Source organism: Capra hircus (genome assembly GCF_001704415.2).
Source record: "Capra hircus breed San Clemente chromosome X unlocalized genomic scaffold, ASM170441v1, whole genome shotgun sequence".
Taxonomy (NCBI): Eukaryota; Metazoa; Chordata; class Mammalia; order Artiodactyla; family Bovidae; genus Capra; species Capra hircus.
Genome location: NW_017189516.1, coordinates 34,492,842 through 34,517,065, shown reverse-complemented (window position 1 = coordinate 34,517,065; position 24,224 = coordinate 34,492,842). Strand labels below are relative to the sequence as shown.

General features: G+C 35.4%; 1 protein-coding gene across 1 annotated transcript in view; it reads right to left on the bottom strand.

Moving 5' to 3' along the window:
- Window positions 1-1,966: 1,966 nt before the first annotated feature.
- CFAP47 (cilia and flagella associated protein 47) overlaps window positions 1,967-24,224 on the bottom strand; it is a 388,870-nt gene continuing 366,612 nt past the window's right edge. The window contains exons 35-40 of the mRNA XM_018043692.1: window positions 19,973-20,148; window positions 18,331-18,438; window positions 16,433-16,541; window positions 11,631-11,735; window positions 5,899-6,055; window positions 1,967-2,124 (exon numbers count right to left, since the gene is read on the bottom strand). Of these exons, the coding sequence (XP_017899181.1) occupies window positions 1,967-2,124; window positions 5,899-6,055; window positions 11,631-11,735; window positions 16,433-16,541; window positions 18,331-18,438; window positions 19,973-20,148 (813 nt within the window). The remainder of the gene's footprint in view (window positions 2,125-5,898; window positions 6,056-11,630; window positions 11,736-16,432; window positions 16,542-18,330; window positions 18,439-19,972; window positions 20,149-24,224) is intronic.

Genomic DNA, 24,224 nt, shown 5'->3' with positions numbered 1-24,224 from the left:
TGATTTTCAGCAACTGAGAGAGTTAATTCTTAGGTAGGTTGATAAGAAGTCTGGGGTCTCTGAGGAGGAGGAGGAGGAGGAGGAGGAGGAGGAGTTCAGTGGGAGGAGGGGGAAGAGGAGGAGAAAAGGACAAACTTTTCTTTTTAACATCCCTTCATCTTAATCATGTAATTTTTTTCTTTTTTTCTTTAAGGCCAGAGCTAATGATTAAACAACAAAACAACCCATCTTGCTCAAGGATATGTTTTGCCTTAAACTCTGTACCAATGATTATATAACAACAACATATCTTGTTCAAGGACATGTTTCTTGTCATCTTAAACTGTATGTTGTGAGAGTGGGTCTGGTAACATCTTTACAACCTTGAGACATTCTTTTGATTTACTGTAATAACCAACTGAAAAAGTATATAGCTCCCTTGCTGAGATTAGAGAGGGGGGCACTCTCTGCCCCCACTCTGATGTCTATGTTAGAAGCTTTCTCTGTCTTTTTTCACCGTAATAAAACTTGTGTCACACAAGAACTCTGAGTGATCAAGCCTGCCCCTGATCCTGAAGCTAAACTCTCTTCTTCAGAGATCATGAATCCAACATCAATCACTGTAAGCTATAACAACTATGTAATGATTTGGTGATCCAGCTCTTTGCATCCAACTCTTTGTGACCCGATGGACTGTAGCCTGCCAGGCTCCTCTGCCCATGGGATTTCCCAGGCAAGAAAAACTGGAGTGGGTTGCCATTTCCTGCTCCAGGGGATCTCCTCAAGCCAGAGATCAAAAACACATCTCTTATGTCTCTATACTTCCCTAATCAGTATTTGTGGAGAAGGAAATGGTAACCCATTCCAGCATTCTTGCCAGGGGAAATCTCATGGATAGAGGAACCTGGCAGGCTATATAGTCCATGGGTTACAAAGAGTCAGACATGACTGAGTGACTAAACACACACATACACACACACACAATCTGTATTTGTTCCTATTTCATTGAAACAGGAAAATTTTTTTATAAAAGAAAGGAAAAAGAAAACTTAGATAGTTACAATTTAATTAACATCTATTTGAATATTAGTGACCCTGAACTTATTTTTAGTCATTGTTTGGCCATCTTTACTTTCTCTTTTGTGAGCTGCAGTTCATACTTCTTTCAATATATTGCAAAGAAACAGAAAACAAAGATGCTGAAATCAGATATACAGTAGTCTGGCTTTGTTAGCAAATAACTGTTTTGATGTATAAGTTAATTTTTCTGAACTGCAATCTCCTTGATTCAATAAGAATAACACCTAAAACATGGAGTTGTTGTATCAAATGAAATAAATTAATAAGATTCAGAATGCTGATATAAATGACTAGAGTAAAAATAAAAGAAAATCATGAACCCACTTATATTTAAATGTCAGTAGTAGTTACTGATTGTAGCCATTATTTTTAAATTAATTAAGATAATCTGTATTTTATCATATTTACAATAATTATGAAGATTGTTTTTTTCAATTAAAAATATTTTAAGCAAAGTCATAGCTTGTGAGCTTTAGATTTTTAAGCAACTTCATTATTTCTTATGCCTTATAATTTTTTCCTATTCATCAATATTCAAATAGGATGACTAATATATACACACCCTATAATACATTTTCACGGAATTGTCAGCTTTGCAAAGATGGAATTATTTTTCATAAGTATAAGCAACTTTAGCACACTAGGTATTTTTAATTTTCCAAAATCTTTGACTTACACACTTATGTATTAAGTGATGTGACATTCAACTATTCAAAACCTCAGAGATAACATTTTTTTACAAGTTGTTTCATGCATTATGGAATGAAAAATGAAGATGTGATGACTATACATAAAGGTTATATATTCTGTATTTTTCTGTCAATGTACTAAAAAAACTTGTGAAAATTTTTAACTTGTATATTTCATTTTCATTAAATATTTATTAAGACAATAAGACATATATTTATCATCTCTGAAATGTGACAGCATATAGAATGACAGAATATAAAGGCAGAAATCCCATACCTTTTGTGTGAGTCACACCACTAATCTTGAAGGCAGAAGTCTCCTCCATGAAGCTGTCCCAGATTTGAGCCATGACAAGACGTTTGGGCTTTTCCTCACCTAATCAAAGTATAAAGAGATAACAGACTTCAATGTCACATTCAAGAGGACAAAAACCAGTGGAGACTGAAATAGAATCAAAATTTCCTTTTAATGGGAAATTTTCAGATCATTTTTCAAGGTATATTTAAGATTAGATTTAAATGACATTCCTGAAGCAGATATTCATCACTATTAATAGTTTTCTCTATAATATTAAAAAATCAACTTATAAACTCAACTCATAAATTCTTAGAATTTTCATTTAAACTATTCAAATTAAAAGATACTAAAGAGATCATGTTTGAGTCCACCATCTAAAAATAGATTATAAAAAATAAATAAATAATAAAAACATATTATAGTAGTTAATAATTATACATGCATAAATACACACTTTTGCAGTGTTAATAATTTAAACTAACCACTACAAAAATCAATCAATTATTCAAAATGTGCTTATGGGTTATATAATAAGTACTTGCTTTTAGTGCTACCATGTATAAAAAATAAAAGTCTCTGTCAGCACTTACATTTATAATCATAAACATATTGAACTAGATGTCAGCTGATAATAAGGGGATTTTTGTAACATAGAGTTAAACTGTATACATATTTACCATTTTGCCCATCAATACTACTTGTAGAAATACATCTTAAATATACAAAGATGTTATTTGTATAGCAAAATGCATGGGGCATATTTGTATAGCAAATTATTTGAAATAATGAAAATATTTATGTACTAGAGACTAGCTGTATATAATCAATAGTGTAGCAAAAAAATTACTGAGTACTAAAAGTCATAAAAATCTATGAGAAAGATGTCCATTAACCATTTTATTAGGATTTCAGACATTGGTAAAGTAGCAAGGTGTAAAAGAAATCATACAGTATTCTACCTTTGTGTAAGAGGATGAAACAGAACCATGTGTGTATATATGCATTTATCCAATATCTCAGTTTTGCAGACATAAACACAGTAGGGATAAATCAGAATCAAATGATGATGGCCATCTATACGGTTGATTGAGAAATTGGTAGATGGCTCAATTACAGGAATGGTATTTCTTTAAGTAGAACATTTTATATAGATGAGTTTTAAATAATATATGATTCACAAATTCAAAAATAAATTTAGAAAGTTTGAAAAAGCAAACCTAAAATTGAATTAAAATTAGAATTTAAGAAATCCTAATTAGAAATTAAGAAACTCATCTTTACATAAATTGACAACAAAACTATACAGAATAAAGAATTAAATACTGTGGCCATTTCATTGGCATATAGTTGCTTGTAGTAAATCTCTTATGATCTTTGTCATATAAGTTAGCTATTCTTATTCTTCTTGTCAGTCATGTTTCTATATGGCCCTTCAATAATTCAGGCCAACTTATGATGCCAAGTCACCAAGGAATATGAGTACAAGAAGATATGCACATGGCAGCTAGAAAAAAAGAGTCCACAGAAGAAAGGGTGAGGAAGTTAGGACAGAGAGATTCTATCACTAAGAAAAGGAAAGGAAGAATCTTTTCATAAAGTAATGAAGAAAGTGGAAGAGAGGAAGATGTTAGAGGTCAGCATCTTCCTTGGTCTCCAGTCTCTTCAGGTTGAAGGATGAAGTGGGAGAACCTTTAAGTCTAAACATTCTCCCAGGATACGGTGAGTTTACATTAAAGACTTTTAAATTAATTTTTAAAAAGAGAATACATTTTTAATTATCAAGCTTACTATTTTATCTTGTCATATAGGAGAAAAAAATTTAGAACAATGAAATGAAATTAAGAAATTAACTTTATTTTAATGCTAAAATTTTGATCCAATATGTTTTTATAATACTCATAGTGATACAACGGTCCTCAAAATTCCGTTCCCTGGAAAGTTCCATTAATCAGCCTTGTGTATTCCCACACCAAGAATTGTAAGCCTGACAACTGGTACAAAGTTCACAAACACATATTTTCTTGGTGCTTACCTTAATTTATGGTTTCCAATCCCAGCCAAATATAATACCTTTTTTATTTGAATTTTGTCAGCTCTATCTTCTTTTCCCTCCAGGCATTTATATCAACCCACTGTGCCACTCTTCAAATCTCTTACTATATCTCTTTTCCTCAGCAGATGAAAATATAAACCTAACTGCTCTTAACCCCAAAGTGCCTCTACTACCTACATTTTTATCTTCATTCACATTTGTTTTAAGGTACCATCATCTGTTCAAAGGTGGAAACATACTTCCTGTTCAAGGCTCTTCCTTCGACCTCAACCCTGATCCCAGTTCTCTCTGAGCTTTGGCCCATCAGTTAAACCCCACCGGCTTTACATCTTTTTAACTTTTGCTCAACCCTGGCTTCTTCCTTCTACTTATACATATGTTTAAGTCTCTTCCACATTAAAATGCTGACTTCCTTGAGCCTGCAATCAAGTTTTATTAAACAGCATGTCTCTTCTCATTATAGTTGAAGTATCAATAAGGGCATTTTACATGAAATGACATTATGTTCTTAATTTTTCTTAATTACTTCATACCAAGAGCAAGAAGAGATGATCAGGAAAGATGAGAATTCTAACAGGTAAATGACAGTGTTCAGTTTCAGCATGAATTAAAAAAAAAAAAGTAAATTTGTAAAAAGAAAAAAAAATAGTAAATATACAATGAGGATAAGATACAATTTCCCACAATCAGATTGACAGAAGTTAAGAATGATGATACTCAGGGCTTCCAAGGTTCAAGAAAATATACTGTAATATACTCGTGAAGACAGCATGAATTCCAAGTGTAACCATTCTGTAGAGTAAACTGGTTATTTATATCATAAGCCCTGACATTTGTGTTCCTATTAGCTGTGAAATTGAACTTTATAAAAATGGATCATAGTAGTAGTAGTAGTTTTAGCAGACATGGCAATAATAGTTGCAAAGTTAAAATTATGAATGTCCATTATTAGATTTAAAATGTGTTTCATAAAACGTATAGTATAATGAAAGTGAAAGTGAAGTCGCTCAGTCGTGTCCGACTCTTTGCGACCCCATGGACTGTAGCCTTCCAGACTCCTTTGTCCATGGGATTTTCCAGGCAATAGTACTTAAGTGGATTGCCATTTCCTTCTCCAGGGGATCTTCCCAAACCAGGGATTGAACCCAGGTCTCTCGAATTGTAGACAGACACTTTACCATCTGAGCTACCAGGCATAATAGTTGATCTTTATTTCAGACTCATATTATTTGGTCATTTAAGAAAGTGATCAAGCACTTCACAAAACTGAGTTAAAAAAATACATCTTCAAAATGAAATAAAAAGAGGAACAAGCTTGGTAGGAGCTAAAATTTAATCTGATTATGCTATTTATATGGAAAAAAGGCAAAGGAAACAAAATTATAACACTAGAATTTTTTCTTCTGGAACTCTTGCTTTTTTTTGACTTTATTATTATTATTATTTTATAAAGTTTTGAAGAAGAACCATTGATATATTTGAGTACTATCATAAAAATTATAAAAATTTACTATTAATAATTTACATGTTTGGGTTTCCAGATAAAATTAGGAGAATTTGACTTGGTACACAGATTCCTAATTTCTGATTCTGGCTCCATCATTTTAGAGCTGTGATTTTGGCCATGATATTGCATTTCTTACACCTTATGTTTTCTCTTTAAAAAATGATGCTGTTGAGCTAATGGATCTCTACAAAGTGTCTACTACCTCTAAAATGCTTGGATTCCATGATAGAATAAGTGTGATAGAATAATAATTACAAAATAACATATGTAAGGTAAAAGGAAAACAACTTACCAGTTAGTAAGATATCGATCAAAACATCTTCTTTGGTGGGATTTTGGAAAGGTATAGGAATAGATGCCTGAAGATGAAGGTATGCGGTTACTTTTTGTATTTCGTGAGGCTGGGGGAACAGTCCTATTCCGGAGATGAGGAATATCCATTCTTTAAACTGTTTAAAGATAGACATACATAACATATATGTCCTAATTACCTATTTTTTATTTGTAACACTTAATAAATATAGAACACATAAAAATTTTGGCAGAGAAAAAAGTATTTAGTTAATATTTAACAAGCATCATTTTATCTTTCCTTTTCCAAATTCCTTTTGATTTTACTGAAAAAAAATCAATGTTTTTACACTGAAAAAAAGGCCAAAGACCAGCATTCAAGTATTAAACATATTTCAATGCATATAGGTTATTGATAACAATACATAAAAGAAATCTTAATGAAAACCATGCATTTCTGTTCAAGGTTTTTTAAAAAATCAATTTGTCTAACAAAATGGGTACTAAACATTGTATGAAGCTTCCAAAACATTAGAATTTCAAATGAATTTTAGGTAGTTAACACATTAAAGAAAGAAGGTGAGGCATAGACTGAAGTCTCATTAAAAAGAAGTGAGTACAACTTGTGTGTGTGTTTGTGTTCTCAGTTGGGTCAGTCGTGTTCAACTCTTTGTAAGCCTGCCAGACTTGTCTGTTCATGGCATTTTCCAGGCAAGAATACTGGAGTGGGGTGCCATTTCCTCCTCCAGGGGATCTTCTCGATGAAGGGACTGAACCTGCATCTCCGGCACCAGCAGGTGGATTCTTTATGACTGCGATTGTCATATTACTTATTCCCATTATCTAGTACAGCCTACATTCTCTTATCACATGAAATGAAAGAATGGCTCAAAAATTATGTGAAGGAGAGTGAATGTGGCCACTGTTTTCATCCACATTTCATAAACCTCTGTTTGAAAATGCTACCCTTGTATTCATTTAGAATAAAAGTCCCTTAAGACTCTGTTCTGCACTGAACACTTTACTAATGTTACTGATGAGTGAAGAGGTCATTAAACAAAAACTGACTAACAAGAAACTAAAGAGCCTCTTGATGAAAGTGAAAGAGGAGAGTGAAAAAGTTGGCTTAAAGCTCAACATTCAGAAAACGAAGATCATGGCATCCAGTCCCATCATTTCATGGCAAATAGATGGGGAAACAATGGCTGATGTTATTTTTCTGGGCTCCAAAATCACGGCAGATGGTGATTGCAGCCATGAAATTAAAAGACGCTTACTCCCTGGAAGGAAAGTTATGACCAACCTAGACAGCATATTCAAAAGCAGAGACATTACTTTGTCAACAAAGGTCCGTCTAGTCAAGGCTACGGTTTTTTCAGTGGTCACGTATGGATGTGAGAGTTGGACTATAAAGAAAGCTGAGCACCGAAGAATTGATGCTTTTGAACTGTGGTGCTGGAGAAGACTCTTGAGAGTCCCTTGGACTGCAAGGAGATCCAACCAGTCCATCCTAAAGATCAGTCCTTCAAAGGGCCAATGCTGGAGCTGAAACTCCAATACTTTGGCCACCTGATGCAAAGAGCTGATTCATTGGAAAAGACCCTGATGCTGGGAAAGATTGAGGGCAGGAGGAGAAGGGGACAACAGAGGATGAGATGGCTGGATGGCATCACCGACTCCATGGACATGGGTTTGGGTGGACTCTGGGAGTTGGTGATGTACAGGGAGGCCTGGTGTGCTGCGGTTCATGGGGTTGCAAAGAGTGGGACATGACTGAGCGACTGAACTGAAACTGACTAACAGTGTCCTAGTTTATCACCTCTAAAACTACAGAGATGTTTTCAAGCTTAAGTTCCAATAAAAAGAGGGAAACTTACTTTATGATTCTTTCCAAGTAGGATGGGTGGTGACAGCAAATCCATAAAATGCTGTCTTAGTAGTGAGGATTAAAAGCACGTTTTATCTGCATATGTCTTCAAGTGCCTACATTACTTTTATTCAGAGAATCTATGAGCATAGGTTCACTGTATTTTCACTTATGATGCCTGAGCTTGATCATACACAATTGATTGACTGGAATCAAGTATCAGGGTTCAATTACATTAACAACTGTTTTATGTAAATTATTTCTTGGCTATTTTATAAAACAAATCATGGATGACAGAAATTGGCTTATGTTAAACAACTGGAAATGAGCTAAAATTACAAAAACAGAAGATCATGTTTTCTTGTTTCACCAAGTCGTCTAGAATACTGGAGCTTTTAAGTTAAACCACGTCCCACCATTTTTGGACATTAATCACTAACAATCACCCTAGCATTGGTTAAATTATCAACCTAGGTTCACAGAGAGAAATTAAAAAGTGCCCAAGCAAATGCGTGCATTAAAAAATATAACATTTTTAGTTCATCTTTTATCTAAAACTTCATTGAAAGGAGACACAGTAAAACAAAGATTCAATTCCAATGTTTCTGAAAAATGAAACAAATGTAGGTAAAAGACAGTAGATCTGGCTCACACACTGAGTAGAGCTCATGGGCATCTGAGCTTGCTAAGAATCAAGAGAGTTTTCCATAGACACAGGCTGCAAGGACCACAGACTCATACTGGGTAATAATATTACTTTGATTTAATCTTTTTTCCTTCATTTCCACTATTCTGACCTTTAGATGCAGGAAGTCACACAATCAAGTATAAATAAGTAATGGAAACTATTTGAAAATAAAAATGAAATGACTGAAAACCAAGAGAAAAATCTCAGAACATAATGTTTGATATCAAAGAAAAGGCCTGTTTATCATATTTGCTGCTTACTATTGTTCCTCTTATCTTGTCATGCAGTGACACAATCTCTTTGAAACACTCTGGAAGCATATTTTGAGTTTATGATATACACAGTTGTGATGCCCTAACCAAATTAATCTCAAGATTCAAAATCTACACAAACTACCTTAGCCTAAAGTTAGATTTTTTTTTTAATAATGCAGAGTTCTTCACATGGATCCAAACTGGAAACAAATGAAATAAATTATAATCCATGGGCATTTCCTTAAGTTCAGCAAAGAACCATTTTCAGAAATACAAGCACTAACAGAGTTACAAGCACTAACAGAATAGATTTTTGATTAATCAGCTATTTAGTTGTGTGTGTTAATTCAAATATATTCATCAGTGAAATCCAGAGAGGAACAGAAATCTATGTGAGTTTTTCCCTAGTTGTTAATGTAATTGCAAACTCACAGACTTAGAAAAGTAACCCTAAAATTTTATTTTTAAAACATTTTATTTTTATGTCTACACATTCATCATATATATTGCATTTTCAGAAAGTTTGTTCAATCAATACTTTAGGATGAAACAGTTTTGCCTGAAAAAACTGTCAATGAGTGTTAGTTGTTCAGTCGTGTCTGACTCTTTGCAACCCCATGGACTGTAGTCTGCCAGGCCCCTCTGTTCATGGAATTCTCCAGACAAGAATACTGGAGTGGGTTGTCATTTCCTCCTCCAGGGGATCTTCCTAACTCAAGCATTGAACCTGGGTCTCCTGTATTACAGGCAGATTCTTTACCATCTGAGCCAACAGGGAAGCCTCAAAATGTCAACTAGATGAATTAAGAGGAAGCCCTCAGTGATTCAGAGATGAAAAAGGACAAAAAAATAAATAAAGGCAAAAAAAAATTAAAAGAAAAGGCAGGAAAAATCACAAGGGTTAGGGTAATACATTGAAAAGGTTGACGTGGTCTGGACTTTAGGTAAAAGGATGACACTGATTTAAGTCTCAGTTCAGTTCAGTCGCTCAGTCGCGTCAGACTCTTTGCAACCCCATGGACTGCAGCACGCCAGGCCTCCTTGTACATCATCAACAAGTTTGGGTTTACTCAAACTCATGTCCATTGAGTCAGTGATGCCATCCAACCATGTCATCCTCTGTCGTCTCCTTCTCCTTCCACCTTCAATCTCTCCCAGCATCAGGGTCTTTTCAAATCAGTCAGTTAGATTTAAGTCTAACCAGAGATGAAACCTTGGAGATTTGCTACAGCTTGGAAGGAGAGGCTGAGAATAACTGAAAGCAAGGCCCTGTGTTAAAGTGATTGACAAAAAGATTTGATTTGATTACTTACTTGTTTGAGTTCTTTTCTGTCTGATAAAGAATTATGAGTTTGACCTCTAGGCTAGGATTTTCTAAAGCTATCAAGATGAATAACTAATCATTGCCCTGCTGATGTGCCAGACTACCTTGAGTAGATATAAGTTCCACCAACAATGCAAGCAACTAAGTTATCTCCAAGAATGAAGATGAAAGGGCTGATGCTGCTATGAAGCAATGAGCTAAAAGATAAGCCACGTTAAGATTATTTCTGTGAAAGAAAATATCTCTACTACACCTTCCATTCTGTATAAGAAGGATTACTGTTTATTTTCTTTAATATTTTTGACTCAACAGGACTTCCCTGGCAGTCCAGTGGTTAAGACTCCATGCTCCCAATGCACAGGGCATGGGTTTGATCCCTGGTTGGGTAACTAAGATCCCGTATGGTGCCCAGAAAAAAAAATTTATGAAAAAAATATATATATATACATGTATATATATATTTTTGAGAGTCAAGCATAATCCATTGTATTGCTTCAGGTCATGTAGTAGTCAGTAATCATATAAACAATTTAATAGCCTCAAAACCTTTTTTTCTAAATTACACATTTTTTGGGGAAAAGAAGGCCCTTGGGCTTCCCTTGTGGCTCAGCTGGTAAAGAATTCACCTGTAATGCGGGAGACCTGGATTTCCCTGGGTTGCAAAGATTCCCTGGAGAAGGGAAAGGCTACCCACTCCAGTATTCTGGCCTGGAGAATTCCATGGACTGTATAGTCCATGGGGTCACAAAGAGTCGGACATAACTGAGTGACTTTCCCTTTCACTTTCTTTTGAGTTACATATTAGCCTTTCACTGACATGGGGACCTCTGTATTATATCTGATTTCACTCCCTCCCAGATTACAGGATTTTCTAAGCTCCTTGGATATAAAGCAAACCCTTCCACTTACTTTACTCCCCCATCAACACTTGAAGAAGTAAAAAATAATAATAAACGTACAAATAATGTAAAATTCTTACTGGCAGTAACAGTTATGACTTGGCAGTGTGCCTGTAGCTATAAAAATAGTTATGAAGATGGGCTGAAGCAAGAAGTCCTAGGTTCAACCACCTACTGATCCATAAAATGGGGTTGACTGTATTTTTACCATAAGAACTCTGGTGACAATGAATTGAAATAATTCTTAGAATGGTATGTAACAAGTTTAGAAATGGTTAAAAAATAAACTACTGTTTTTAAAAATTATTATTATTCAGATGAAAATAGAGTGGGAAAAAACATACTACTTGCAAGATTAGATTTCATACAATTTTATATTTAAGTTCATGAAAACTAGAGTAATAAAATCCAAGTCAGAAAATTAACATAAATGCTAGCAATTTGGCATTTACATTAAAGTACCTACATTTTAAATCTGGGTTTATATTCTCTTTCATTCAAGTGATCTAAAAATTTAAAGATGCCTTCTTAAATGCCTGTGCATACATAATGCATACTATATTTTCAAAAGTTCATTTAAATAATAATTTACAGTAAAGTTGTTTTGCTTGCAAAGATGTCAAATGGATAAATTAGATTTACATATTTATTAACTTTAAAATTTAATTAACCTGTCTTGGTCTAAGAATACTCTATCATACCTGAGCACAGTGAAAGATGACAGAAGTCTGATGACTAGCTCTTCCAAGAGCAGAAGGACGAAAGTGAATAGGTATGTCTCTGGCTGAGTTAGGAGGTATGATCAGCTGTGTGAATTAAGAAACAAGAAGGGAAACAAAAATCAATACTTTTGCTTGAGTTGGCATCTTTGTGTGCTAGATATATGCCAGGTAGATGCTTGTGTGATTAACATGTTGCCTTGTACACAGTAACTATTTTCAGCATGGTTCCTTGGCAAATATTAGTAAAACATCCCAAGATACTAAACAGTGTTCACTAATGCATACAAGATAATAACTACATTGATCTATAAAAGGAAATCAGGATTAAGCTTTTAAGCTGAGTTGGAATCCCCAATAATGGAAATGTGCATTTTATTTAAGAACCCATAGCTTATTGTCCATTTCAAGAACCATGTCGAACCACTGGGAATCTAACCTGTAGCCTTGGCGAGGTCCAAAGAAATGAACTCAGTCTAAATACAGAGGTAAGATATTCTTCTTTAGTGCACAATGAAGTATCTTCTTTGTCCTATCACATAGACCCTCAAGTGTGACCTACTGGAATAACTTGAGTCTGAATTGTATTAGTATGAGTTACTGCTTCAGAGATTGTAAAAGAAGCTAAAAATTCTATCATAAGAGAATGAGGACTTGAAGATCTTCAGTAATCAAAAAACTACACTGTGAATAATATAACAAATATTTACTATCAACACTTATAGAATGGCTGAATGAATGTTATATGTTTGAAAAGTAAGTAAATTATTTTTTCACTAATATAGTTTGCCAGATAACTTTTGAAAAAGGAAACATGCAGGTTATCAATGTTTTTCAATTCTCATAGGATATAGCATTTACTGTTCAATGAACTCTGAGAATAACCATGAACAAACATACAAACTTACTTTCAGAACAGAGTTAATTTGTTGCTGTCGTTCAGTTGTTAAGTCATGTCGGATTCTTTGTGACTGCATGAACTGCAGCATGCAAGACTTCCCTGTCCTTCACTTCTCCCAGAGTTTGCTCAAATTCATGCACACTGAGTTGGTGCTGCTATCTAACCATCTCATTCTCTGCCACCCTCTTCTCCTTTTGCCCTCAATCAGGGTCTTTTGCCCTCAATCAGGGTCTTTTGCCCAGCATCAGGGTCTTTTCCAATGAGTTGGCTCTTCACATCAAGTGGCCAAAGAACTGCAGATTCAGCATCAGTCCTTCCAATGAATATTCAGGGTTGATTTCCTTTAGGATGCACTGGTTTGATCTCCTTACTGTCTCAAGAGTCTTCTCCAGCATCATAATTCAAAAGCATCAATTCTTTGGCGCTCAGCCTTCTTTATGGGCCAACTCTCACATCCACACATGACTACTGGAAAAACCACGGCATTGACTAGACATACCTTTGTCAGAAAAGTGATGTCTTTGTGTTTTAATACACTATTAAGGGCTACCCTGGTAGCTCAGTTGGTAAAGAATCTGCCTGCAATGCAGGAAACCCTGGTTCGACTCCTAGGTGGGGAAGATCCGCTGAAGGAGGGATAGGCTATTCATTCCAGTATTCTTGGTCTTCAATGTGGCTCAGCTGCTAAAGAATCTGCCTGCAATGAGGGAGACCTGGGTTTGATTCCTGGGTTGGGAAGATCCCCTGGAGAAGGGAACAGCTACCCACTCCAGTATTCTGGCCTGGAGAATTCTGGAGAATTCCATGGGGTTGCAAACAGTCGGACATGACTGAGTGACTTTCACTTTCACTTTTCTGATTTGTCATAGCTCTCCTTCCAAGGAGCAAGCATCTTTTAATTTCATGACTGCATGAATTAACAGAGCTAATTACTTCCTTATTATATATATGTGTGGTTTATCTACAGCAATTTTTTTTTAAATTTCAGGCTGGATCTTCCTCTGATATTTCAAATGTGTTGATGCTATCAGTTAATGCACATTTAAGGAGTTTAATTTCAGAATCAAATTGAGAAAAAAAATTAGAAAAGTTGCATTTTACATGTTCTTTCAATTTAGCAAATGTGACAAAAGGATTTCTCTCCCTCCTCTCTATATATACATAAAAGAAATCATCAATTTCATTGTAAAAGTATATAATACTACATTAATTGAGATTTTTAAACTCTAGTTCTACCACTTACTAATCATGTAGTTTAAATACTTTGACCTCTCTGGCCTCAAATTCCATTTGTATATGTCAGAGGCAAGTGGTGAAAATTGAGGTTGTGTATACAACAAACCAATAACTCAATTCCTTTATTTCCACAGAAAATTTATTGAAAAATTCATCTCCCCTGGTTTCAAGGAAAAGATAAACACTGTTGGATAGAATTTAACTGTAGCAAACCTACTTGTTTAGTGTAATGGGATACATATATACATAATATGCTAAATATAGCAGCTTTCTGACACTTAAAAACATTTCATTACAAGCAAAAACATTTTATTACAAGTGTCACTAGGAAAACCAATTCCAATCTTTGAGTTTACACTAGATTCTAGTTCAAGAGGGAAAGATATTCTTCCAGCAGTTAGGTAAAATGAAATTTGGACCAGATACTAGATGATGGAGACTAAAATGCTCTTAAGAAATATAATCTGAAGTATTTACTGTTAAAATAGTATCTACAATTTACTTTTAAATTGAATAGCAAGAAATGTGAGAGAGAAAAGAGAGGGAAAAATTAAATTGTTAATATAAGAACTAAGATAGAAGGTGTAAGTCTGTGCACTGTATTATTCTACTGCATCTTTTTAATATTTTTCATAATATATAGATAGAAGAAAGTAAGTTTTTAATATAATCATTTCACTTGATAATCTGTTTAAATAGTGAAGCATTTATGGATAATCATCAATATTTAAAAATCCTCACCTATGTAAACATGAATATTATACAACAATAACAGGAATAAAATCATACATATATATCTACATATGTATATAAAGTTATATATATATTATAAGGACTTCCCTGGTGGCTCAATTGGTAAAGCTTCTGTCTACAATGCGGGAGACCCGGGTTCAATCCCTGGGTTAGGAAGATCCCCTGGAGAAGGAAATGGCAATCCACTCCAGTACTATTGCCTGGAAAACCCCATGGACAGAGGAGCCTTGTAGGCTACAGTCCATGGGGTCGCAAAGAGTCGGACACGACTGAGTGACTTCACTCACCCACTCACTCATACAGATATATAATATACTTTCTATTTATTATCATTACTATTAATCTGTGCTATTGATTCTGTAACATATAATACTTTAATCATCTGTAGATTTATTTTTGAGTTATTTCCTAATATTAAGATTAATTGCATATTCAGTGCTCAATAATATTTGATAAATGTATGAAAGAATGAATGGACTAAAAAGCCATAGTTGGACATGTTAAAGTTGAGACGATCTTTTTCATTATGCAATGTAAGGGGGTATCTGTAATATAACACATTTGTTTTCCCTTCAAACACAGTTTACACTCTCTGTAAAAGTAGTTATACAAAGGATATGAATACAACACTGTCTAATGAGTGTTTTCAGTTCTATGTAAACTATAGCCTGACCATCATATTCTGTTTAGTTTATGGACAATATGGTGTTAAGCAATACAAACACACACATACATTTTAAAATAATTTCCCTAAGATTACACCATATATACCAGTTTTAGCAATGTAATACTTAGCAATATCTGATTTGACACACCATGGCAATTAAGAACTAATTTCATATTGTGATATTAGCTGGCAACCAGTGAGTAACAAGAGACAAGTATTAAAGTATAAACAAAGAAATCACAATTGTAGATTTGTTAAATAATTGTCAAACAGCAAACAATAAAATCCCTTATCTAAATACAATATCTACTTAATAGGGCTTCCTCATTTACTGTATGGTCCCCTGAAGAAAGTAATCTATTGCAACTATCATTTTGAAATTTACTTGAAAGCATGGTTTTGTCTTTTACTATATATATTTGGTATGGTATGCACTGGAAATACAGACAGGGATGCTGATTCTTCAGCTCTTGTTTTGTTACTTGGGGGAAGACAGAGGGATGGAGACCCAATGAATGGCTCCAGAGTCTTATCAGGAACCAAGGATGAGAAAATGAGGCAGAGAAAGGAGAGGGAAGCAAAGCTGTCAGCACTGTCTGTGGCGAGGGAGGAGTGGGTAGGAACTAAGGAAAAGCTAAAGACAACTGCCCCCCTAGGATTTATATAGACTAATCATAGTCAAAATCATATCAGTAAAATGCACAATTCTGGTGGGGACCCTAATAACTGGGGAGACTGTGCATGAGTCCCATGAGTGGAGGCAAGATGTGTATGGGAAATCTCTGTACCTTCTGTCTAATTTTGCTGTGGACCTAACCTTCTCCAAAATATCAAGTTTCTTTAAAAAGAAGAAAGAAAAAAGAGGGGAAAAAAAGAGCACTCTAATTAAAATCAAGGGAAAAGAAAGTCATATTACTAGGTAACTATCGAAAAACCTGGTTACCAAAATGGTCAGAAATAAAGCACAACCAATTTATTTAGAGATCAGTGAAAATGAGCATGAATCTAGCCTATACATTATAATTTCAAAAATTTATATGAACATGATACTGATTTTCTTGATAAATTAAAATTGGTGCGATATATATATATATATATATATCACCAATGTTATATTTAAAAAAACAGCATCTGAAATTCAATTGCTAATGCCCCATGGTATGCGAAAATCAGAACTGCAAAATGTTCTAGTAGTCGTACATTACTCAGCTTTCTGAATATACTTACTGGTAATCTCTTAATCTCCAGGACAAAATTTTCAGTATTACTGTTTGTTGCATGCAACTCTAAGGTTTCATGTGTAGGATTCTCTAAAGAAATCCTCTCAGTGGCAACCCTGGAAGGAAAAACAAAGCTAGTGAACTTGTTCATAAAATGTTCAATGATAATTTCACACACTCGATGACTATTATGGGTTGAAATGCATCCCTCTAAAAGATCAAATTCTAACACCCAAATCCTGAGATGTGATTTATGCTCCAAAGTTCTCCAAAGGATCAGACAGTGTCTGGGATTTCACCTGTAATCACAGCCTTGCTTAGCTTCTTCCCTTTGCTTATTCTGTTTCCCCCATCCTCTTACTAATATTTCTTACTGGGAACACACCTCCTTAATAAGTCACTTGCAGTGATGTTTTGGCTCAACATATGGCACTGAGAGAATTTTGGTATGCTTACAGAGAGACATTAACTAGAAGGTACTGATTTGCCCACAGGTACACACACTCTTTAAAAGCAGGAATTGTGACTTGAAAACTAAGATCATGGCATCTGGTTCCATCACTTCATGGCAAATAGATGGGTAAACAGTGGAAACAGTGTCAGACTTTATTTTGGGGGGCTCCAAAATCACTGTAGATGGTGATTGCAGCCATGAAATTAAAAGACGCTTACTCCTTGGAAGGAAAGTTATGACCAACCTAGGGAGCACGTTAAAAAGCAGAGATATTACTTTGCCAACAAAGGTCCGTCTAGTCAAGGCTATGGTTTTTCCAGTGGTCATGTATGGATGTGAGAGTTGGACTGTGAAGAAAGCTGAGTACCAAAGAATTGATGCTTTTGAACTGTGGTGCTGGAGAAGACTCTTGAGAGTCCCTTGGACTGCAAGGAGATCCAACCAGTCCATCCTAAAGGAGACCATTTCTGGGTGTTCATTGGAAGGACTGATGCTGAAGCTGAAACTCCAATACTTTGGCCACCTCATGCAAAGAGTTGACTCATTGGAAAAGACTCTGATGCTGGGAGGGATTGGGGGCAGGAGGAGAAGGGGCTGACAGAGGATGAGATGGCTGGATGACATCACCGACTCGATGCACATGAGTTTGAGTGAACTCCGGGAGTTGGTGATGGGACAGGGAGGCCTGGAGTGCTGCGATTCATGGGGTCACAAAGAGTCAGAAATAACTGAGAGAATGAGCTGAACTGAACTACCCTTATGTATCAGCACTAAACTTGACGTCAGACATGTAATAGGAACTCAGTCCCCTAAATATAAATGGTCATATTTCTAGGGCGTATGGTATTAACCAAATGATCAAGTATTCTCAGTTGCCCATTGTTTACCCTCTTACTTTGCCTTGAGCAAAACTCGAGTCAGCCTTCTATCTTTTCGATAGGCCACTGAACTCTGCTTGTCTCCAAGTCTGAGCAAGCACCAAAAAGGTGGAATCTGTCTCCCTTCTGAGATTCTCCTGGGAATTAACTGACCACAGAAAAACTCTTTTTCCCATCAGTCCCTACCAGTCATTTCCCCTTCCTTGTCTAGCTTTCCCTCCAAAGATTCTGGTTATCTTTGCTTGTTCCTTCTTTAGCCTGTAAAAGAAAAAAGCTTGTTCTGTTTGATACTGAGTAGCTTGTAGATTTCTGAGAGGGAAGTATTCTCTGAATTGCAGTAGTCCCCTGACAACTATTTTAACAGTTCCTTTTCCTCCCTTGCAATAATCACTTTGAACAAAAGCGTCTCATTCCTAAGTCCTGACATGTTTTTCTTTTCATGTAAGTTTTCCACAGGATAGTTTAAGTAGCAAACTTCCCTAGAGAAGAAAAACAATTACTAAAACAAAATATATGTTTGTCCTATTTAAAAAAAGTAACTGCAGTATAACAATATCTATTAAAAAAACTTACTTTCCAAGGTCACAATATATTTCTTTCATTATGGTTGGTTCTGGAATGTCGGTAGTTATTTTCAGTGAATACCAAAACTCTAGACCCAAATCAGGCTGAAAAACAATGCTGGTGGAAAGAAAAATAAAAAAATCTTGTCAGCAGATCTAGTTTGTATGCAAAATAAATTTGGCAGAGAAAATAAATCGCAAATAGGTGGTTCCAAATATAACATTTGACAATCATTCTGTGACACATTCTACTCTTGTTTTAGTTTTGGTTTTTTTTTTCATTTTTGGTGAGAAAATTACTTCTTATTCAAGAAAAAGTATCATCATGAATATCTGTCTAAAAAATGCCTGTTGAATCAATGTAAAATGCTTAAACATAGGTAAGTTGATTATCTTACAGTAGCTAGAACAAGTAGAGTCCTGTGTTTGAACTGTGATTAAATCAGATGTAGTTGATTTTCACATGAAGACTATCAAGTGACATGCAGCTCTGGAAAGCTGCCTTTATCATCAGCATGTGCTCTCCTTTGGGGAGACAAAGAGCATGTGACAGTCTAAAAATAAAACTGGGCTGGTATTCCAGCTCTATCATCTTTTATCTGTACAGCCTTGAACAAGTCACCTAACTTGCTGAACTTCAATTTCACCATTTATAAAATGAGAACATTCATTCCTACCTCTTATGGTTACTCTGGGAATTTTAGGTGTGTATGTATGTAAAATATATGCTCTAGCAATGATAACAGAGAGAGCAGGCAGTAAGTATTAGACCAAAGTATGCCTTTTAAATGACAGTTTAGCTGACTAACTCCAAGATTCAGTCTGTGCTCATAAAGCCTCTACACTGGGGAAAGGAGATAGGCCCACATTTCTAATGATAATCTAGCAAAATAGAGTCTTCTATATACATTATGACCTTAATTTACATGCTTTACATTATAAAAATGTTCATCCTTTACAATTTTACAAATATATTTATTTCTTCATCATTCATTAAAATAAGAATTATTCTAACTCTGAAAGAGTATATAAACTAGCAAAGACCTAGTAATGGAATGCATTGTACACACCAATAATAAGTTAAGTACAATCTTTAAAACTGTAACAATTGGAAGTTACTGTTGAAACAAAGAAATTTTACTATAAGGTGAGTTAATTATGAGTATAGAGGCTATGTGTTTCTGTGTATGTGAAAACAGTGCAAAGAAAGTTTCTCATAATTATGCCATAAGAACACTTGCCATTGCACTGTTAATATGTGTATGTTTGTGATTTGCATTTAATTGAGAACATAAGATATACATAAATTTTTATTAAGAATACTGAAAGTTTAACCCCTAGTCCTTATGGAATCATGTTCATTTGGCTCAATTTTTATACCTAGAAAAATATGGTTAACAAAAAGTGAGTTGAAAGAGAGTATATACGGGGCAATTTAGGCATTATTAAACTTGATATTCCAATAAATAATATCTTTGCACTAAAGAAAACAATGGTCACTCTAAATTAGTATATTTTACCAATGAATGATATTAAACAAAATTAAAACTATGAGTCAGTGTAATCTGAATGATTATACTATGCAAAGAAATAATTTGAAAGGTTAATTTCAAGGAATAAACAATAAGTATAATGCCACATTCAAACCATACCTTTCTTCTATAAAGCCTGCACATGCTGGAGAATACTGTATGATACAGCTGACAGAATCTAGTGGAAGTAGTTCAAGTTCATCGAGTCCACTAAAGGCGGCACTTGAGAATAGCACATCAAAGTGAATAATTTTCTCTTTTGGATTAAAGAGAGGTACTTCAATACAAAAACTCTCCTAGAATTACAAAAGAAATATGTAATTAGCTCTAACCTTCAGCATAGAGTCTTTGCCCTATGGAAAACCAAGAAATTTTTATACATTAGGCCATTGTTTTATTTTTTTCTCCTTAGTCCACTAATGAATGTACCTCACTCTCTTTTAATCTCTTATGTATTTTCTTTGCTTAGCCTTGGTAAATTATAAAATAATTGTTTTCAAAAACAAATAGTCGAAGAGATCCACCTAGCTAAATACTCAGGAAACTTCAAAATTGTATATATTCAAAATATATTTTTCATCAGTACAATTATTATTATGAAGTCTGTATGTCAATGTTTCCTTTAGCGTGCATAAGAATCATCTGTAGACGTTGCTGAAATATGGATTACTGGCCCTCTTCCTCAAAGATCCTGATTCAGTAGATCTGGGATGGGGCTAAAAAAGTCAAATTATGCTGATGACAGGACTACCTTCCCATTTAGATCCCTTCCTTTTATCTAGTTTTTCTGGTTCTGGCTCCCAAGTGTGCCTGGAAGGCACACTTTACATTCCAAGACATTTCCTGATTCTCATTCTGATTCATTTTGGCTAATGACATATCTTTGTCTAAAAATTTTATTTAAGTGTAGTTGATTTACAATGCTGTGTTAATTTTTGCTATATGGCAAAGTGAGTCAGTTATACATATATTCTTCTTCATATTCTTTTCCATAAAGTTTAACACAAGATATTGAATATAGTTCCCTGTGCTATACAGTAGGACTTTGTTGTTTATCCATCCTATATATAATAGTTTGTACCTGCTAACCCCAGTTGCCAAGTCTCCCCTCCCCCCCACTTGACAACCACAAGTCTGCTCTCTATGTAATGACTTTTACCTTACCCCATTACAGCTGTGATCTCCACTACAGTAAAAGCCATTAATCGAAGCAAATGTGTCAAAGGTGATTAAACAGGCAGGGCATATCTCAATGTTAACAAAAAGCCAATTGTCTATAATGATTTAACCTAATTAAATGGAGAATGTTGGACATTTTAGCCACAATTTAGAACTCGATAATGGCTGTTCTTTGGGACATGGAGCTATTTTGAAATTTATCAAATCACATTATAGGACCTGGTGGGGACAGATGGTGATGGGGAGAGAGTTATTCACACAACATATCTTTAAGATAGACATTACTGCTTTGTCCATGGAACAGCATTTGCTTGATTGCCTCTGTATAAATAAATGAGTGGATAAATATTATATTTTAGGGGAATAGGAGATCAGTCCTGGGTGTTCTTTGGAAGGACTGATGCTAAAGCTGAAACTCCAGTACTTTGGCCACCTCATGAGAAGAGTTGACTCATTGGAAAAGTCTCTGATGCTGGGAGGGATTGGGGTCAGAAGGAAAAGGGGACGACAGAGGATGAGATGGCTGGATGGTATCACCGACTCGATGGACGTGAGTTTGAGTAAACTCCGGGAGTTGGTGATGGACAGGGAGGCCTGGCATGCTGCGATTCATGGGGTTGCAAAGAGTTGGACACGACTGAGTGACTGAACTGAAATGAACTGAACTGAACTGAGGCAACCTGACATACTTGTAACACTGTTACAAAACACAGCCTCCTAGAATGTTCTGAGGGTCAAGAAAATCAACAAGTAACCCAAAGTAATATGTCATAACAAATCCCAACCACCATATAACAGCCTAGACACTCTGCTTAGGTCTTTAGACAGAAAATTGAAATAAGGCATTTTGGACTAGATACTTATTCTGGTCTACCACTCAGATATTTTTCAGAGAAAGTGTCACTGTAAGACAATGATACAGCTTCTTCAAAGAAGTAAAAATGCTAAGATCTAACTCCATTTTATATTACTGTTGGCTCATATACACATGCCACTGGGAAAAAAAAGTTTCACAAAATAGTCCCTACTCCTACCACTTGTGACTTCTATGATATATTCTTTCCTATCCTACTTTATCCTATCCTATCCTAGTCATATCTATTTAAAATAACAATAATAATAATGCTCATTTAAACCGAGTCACATTTCAAGACCTGTACATTGAAAAACTCCAGTCTAAAGAGGAAAAAAATAGTACTGGGATGTGTGATTGCTTTATGTCTTATCACATGTAAACTATGAACACAAAATAAAGCAGAATCAGTTTAAATCTACTGTTGTCTCATGCATCCAACCTAAATTTATATTTTAAAAAAATAAAATAAATCTACTGTTATCTCTCTGAATTGCAAGCCATATAACATAAACTTTGTGTTAGAAATCTGTTATGACATTCTACACAGTTGGTCAAACTTCTTAGGAAATGTGAAATGAAAGTCGCTTAGTTGTGTCCAACTTTTTGTGATCCTATGGACTATCAGTCCATGGAATTCTCCAGGTCAGAATAATGGAATGGGTAGCCTTTCCCTTCTCCAGGGGATCTTCCCAACTAGGGATAGAACCTGGGTCTCCAGCATTGTAGGCAGATTCTTTACCAGCTGTGCCACAATGGAAGGCCAAGAATATTGGAGTGGGTAGCCTATCCATTCTCCAGGGGATCCTCCCAACCCAGGAATTGAACTGGAGTCTCCTGCATTGCGGGCAGATTCTTTACCAACTGAGCTATGGATGGCAGTTAAGCGGCACCTCTGTCACAGTTCCCCTTCACACATTCATGGCAAGTATCACCACTTGAGCATTTCACTCTTATCCAGTAGGTCTGGATACCCCTCAAAATCCTTCACAGAGGAGCCTTGCAGAAAGCAATCACCAATTGCTTAGAGCCACCAGCACTGAGTAGCACTGCAATCTCTGGAGAACCCTACAACCAAACTCTTTGTTGTCTTGAAAACAGCCACAAACACAATAGAAAAAGATAGCTCATTATAGTATAAAAAAAAAAAAAAAGAAGACAACGGAAGTGTCCAATTAATTGTTATGTACTCCAAGTATGGTAAAATAGGTCAAATTTAACAATACTATAAAAACTTTCCTAATTTTCATTATGGTTTGAATATTATTTTCTTCAAAGTTTAAATAGATCAAGAGCCATAAATGATACATTTCATATATGGTATCATATAAATAATTTCTATTAAATATCCATCTGCCAAAATACTGTCAACAATAATCTGGAAGGTGAAAGACGAGAGTGAAAAGGCTGGTTTAAAATTCAACATTCAAAAAACTAAGATCATGGCATGTGGTCCCATCACTTTATGGCAAATAGATGAGGAAAAAGTGGAAACAGTGTCAGATTTTATTTTCTTGGGCTTCAAAATCACTGTGGATGGTGACTGCAGCCATGAAATTCAAAGATGCTTGCTCCTTAGAAGAAAAGCTATGATAAACCTAGACAGCATATTCAAAAGCAGAGACATCACTTTGCTGACAAAAGTCTGTCTAGTCAAAGCTATGGTTTTTCCAGTAGTCATGTACGGATGTGAGTTGGACCATAAAGAAGGTTGAACACTAAAGCCTTGAAGCTTTCAAATTGTGGTGCTGGAAAAGACTCTTGAGGGTCCCTTGAACATCAAGGAGATAAGACCAGTCAATCCTAAAGGGAAACAAACCTGAATATTCATTGGAAAGACTGATGCTGAAGATGAAGCTCTAATACTTTGGCCACCTGGTGTGAAGGGTCAACTCATTGGAAAAGACCCTGATGCTGGGAAAGACTTGAGGGCAGGAGAAGAAAGGGGTGACAGGAGATGAGATGGTTAGATGGCATCACTGACTCAGTGGACTTGGGTTTGAGCAGACTCTGGGAGATGGTGAAGGACAGGGAAGCCTGCCATGCTGCAGCTGGGTCGCAAAGAGTCAGACCCGACTTAGTGACTGAACAACAACAAATTTCCCAACATTTCTTAAGATGCTTCTAATCACAAATCATCCCTTTACCATTTCTGTTCAAGCTCCAGCCTCATAAGCCTCTTTCCTGTTCTTGGAGTGCCTGAGCTCCTCCTTGGTAGGTCCCTTTCCACCAAGCTCATTCTGTCCCAACGGCTTATACATTTGTTAATCTCTCTACCTGGTTGCACTGCTTCAGTCTTCATGCCATCCTCAATGAAACCCTGGGGTATTTTTCTTTGGA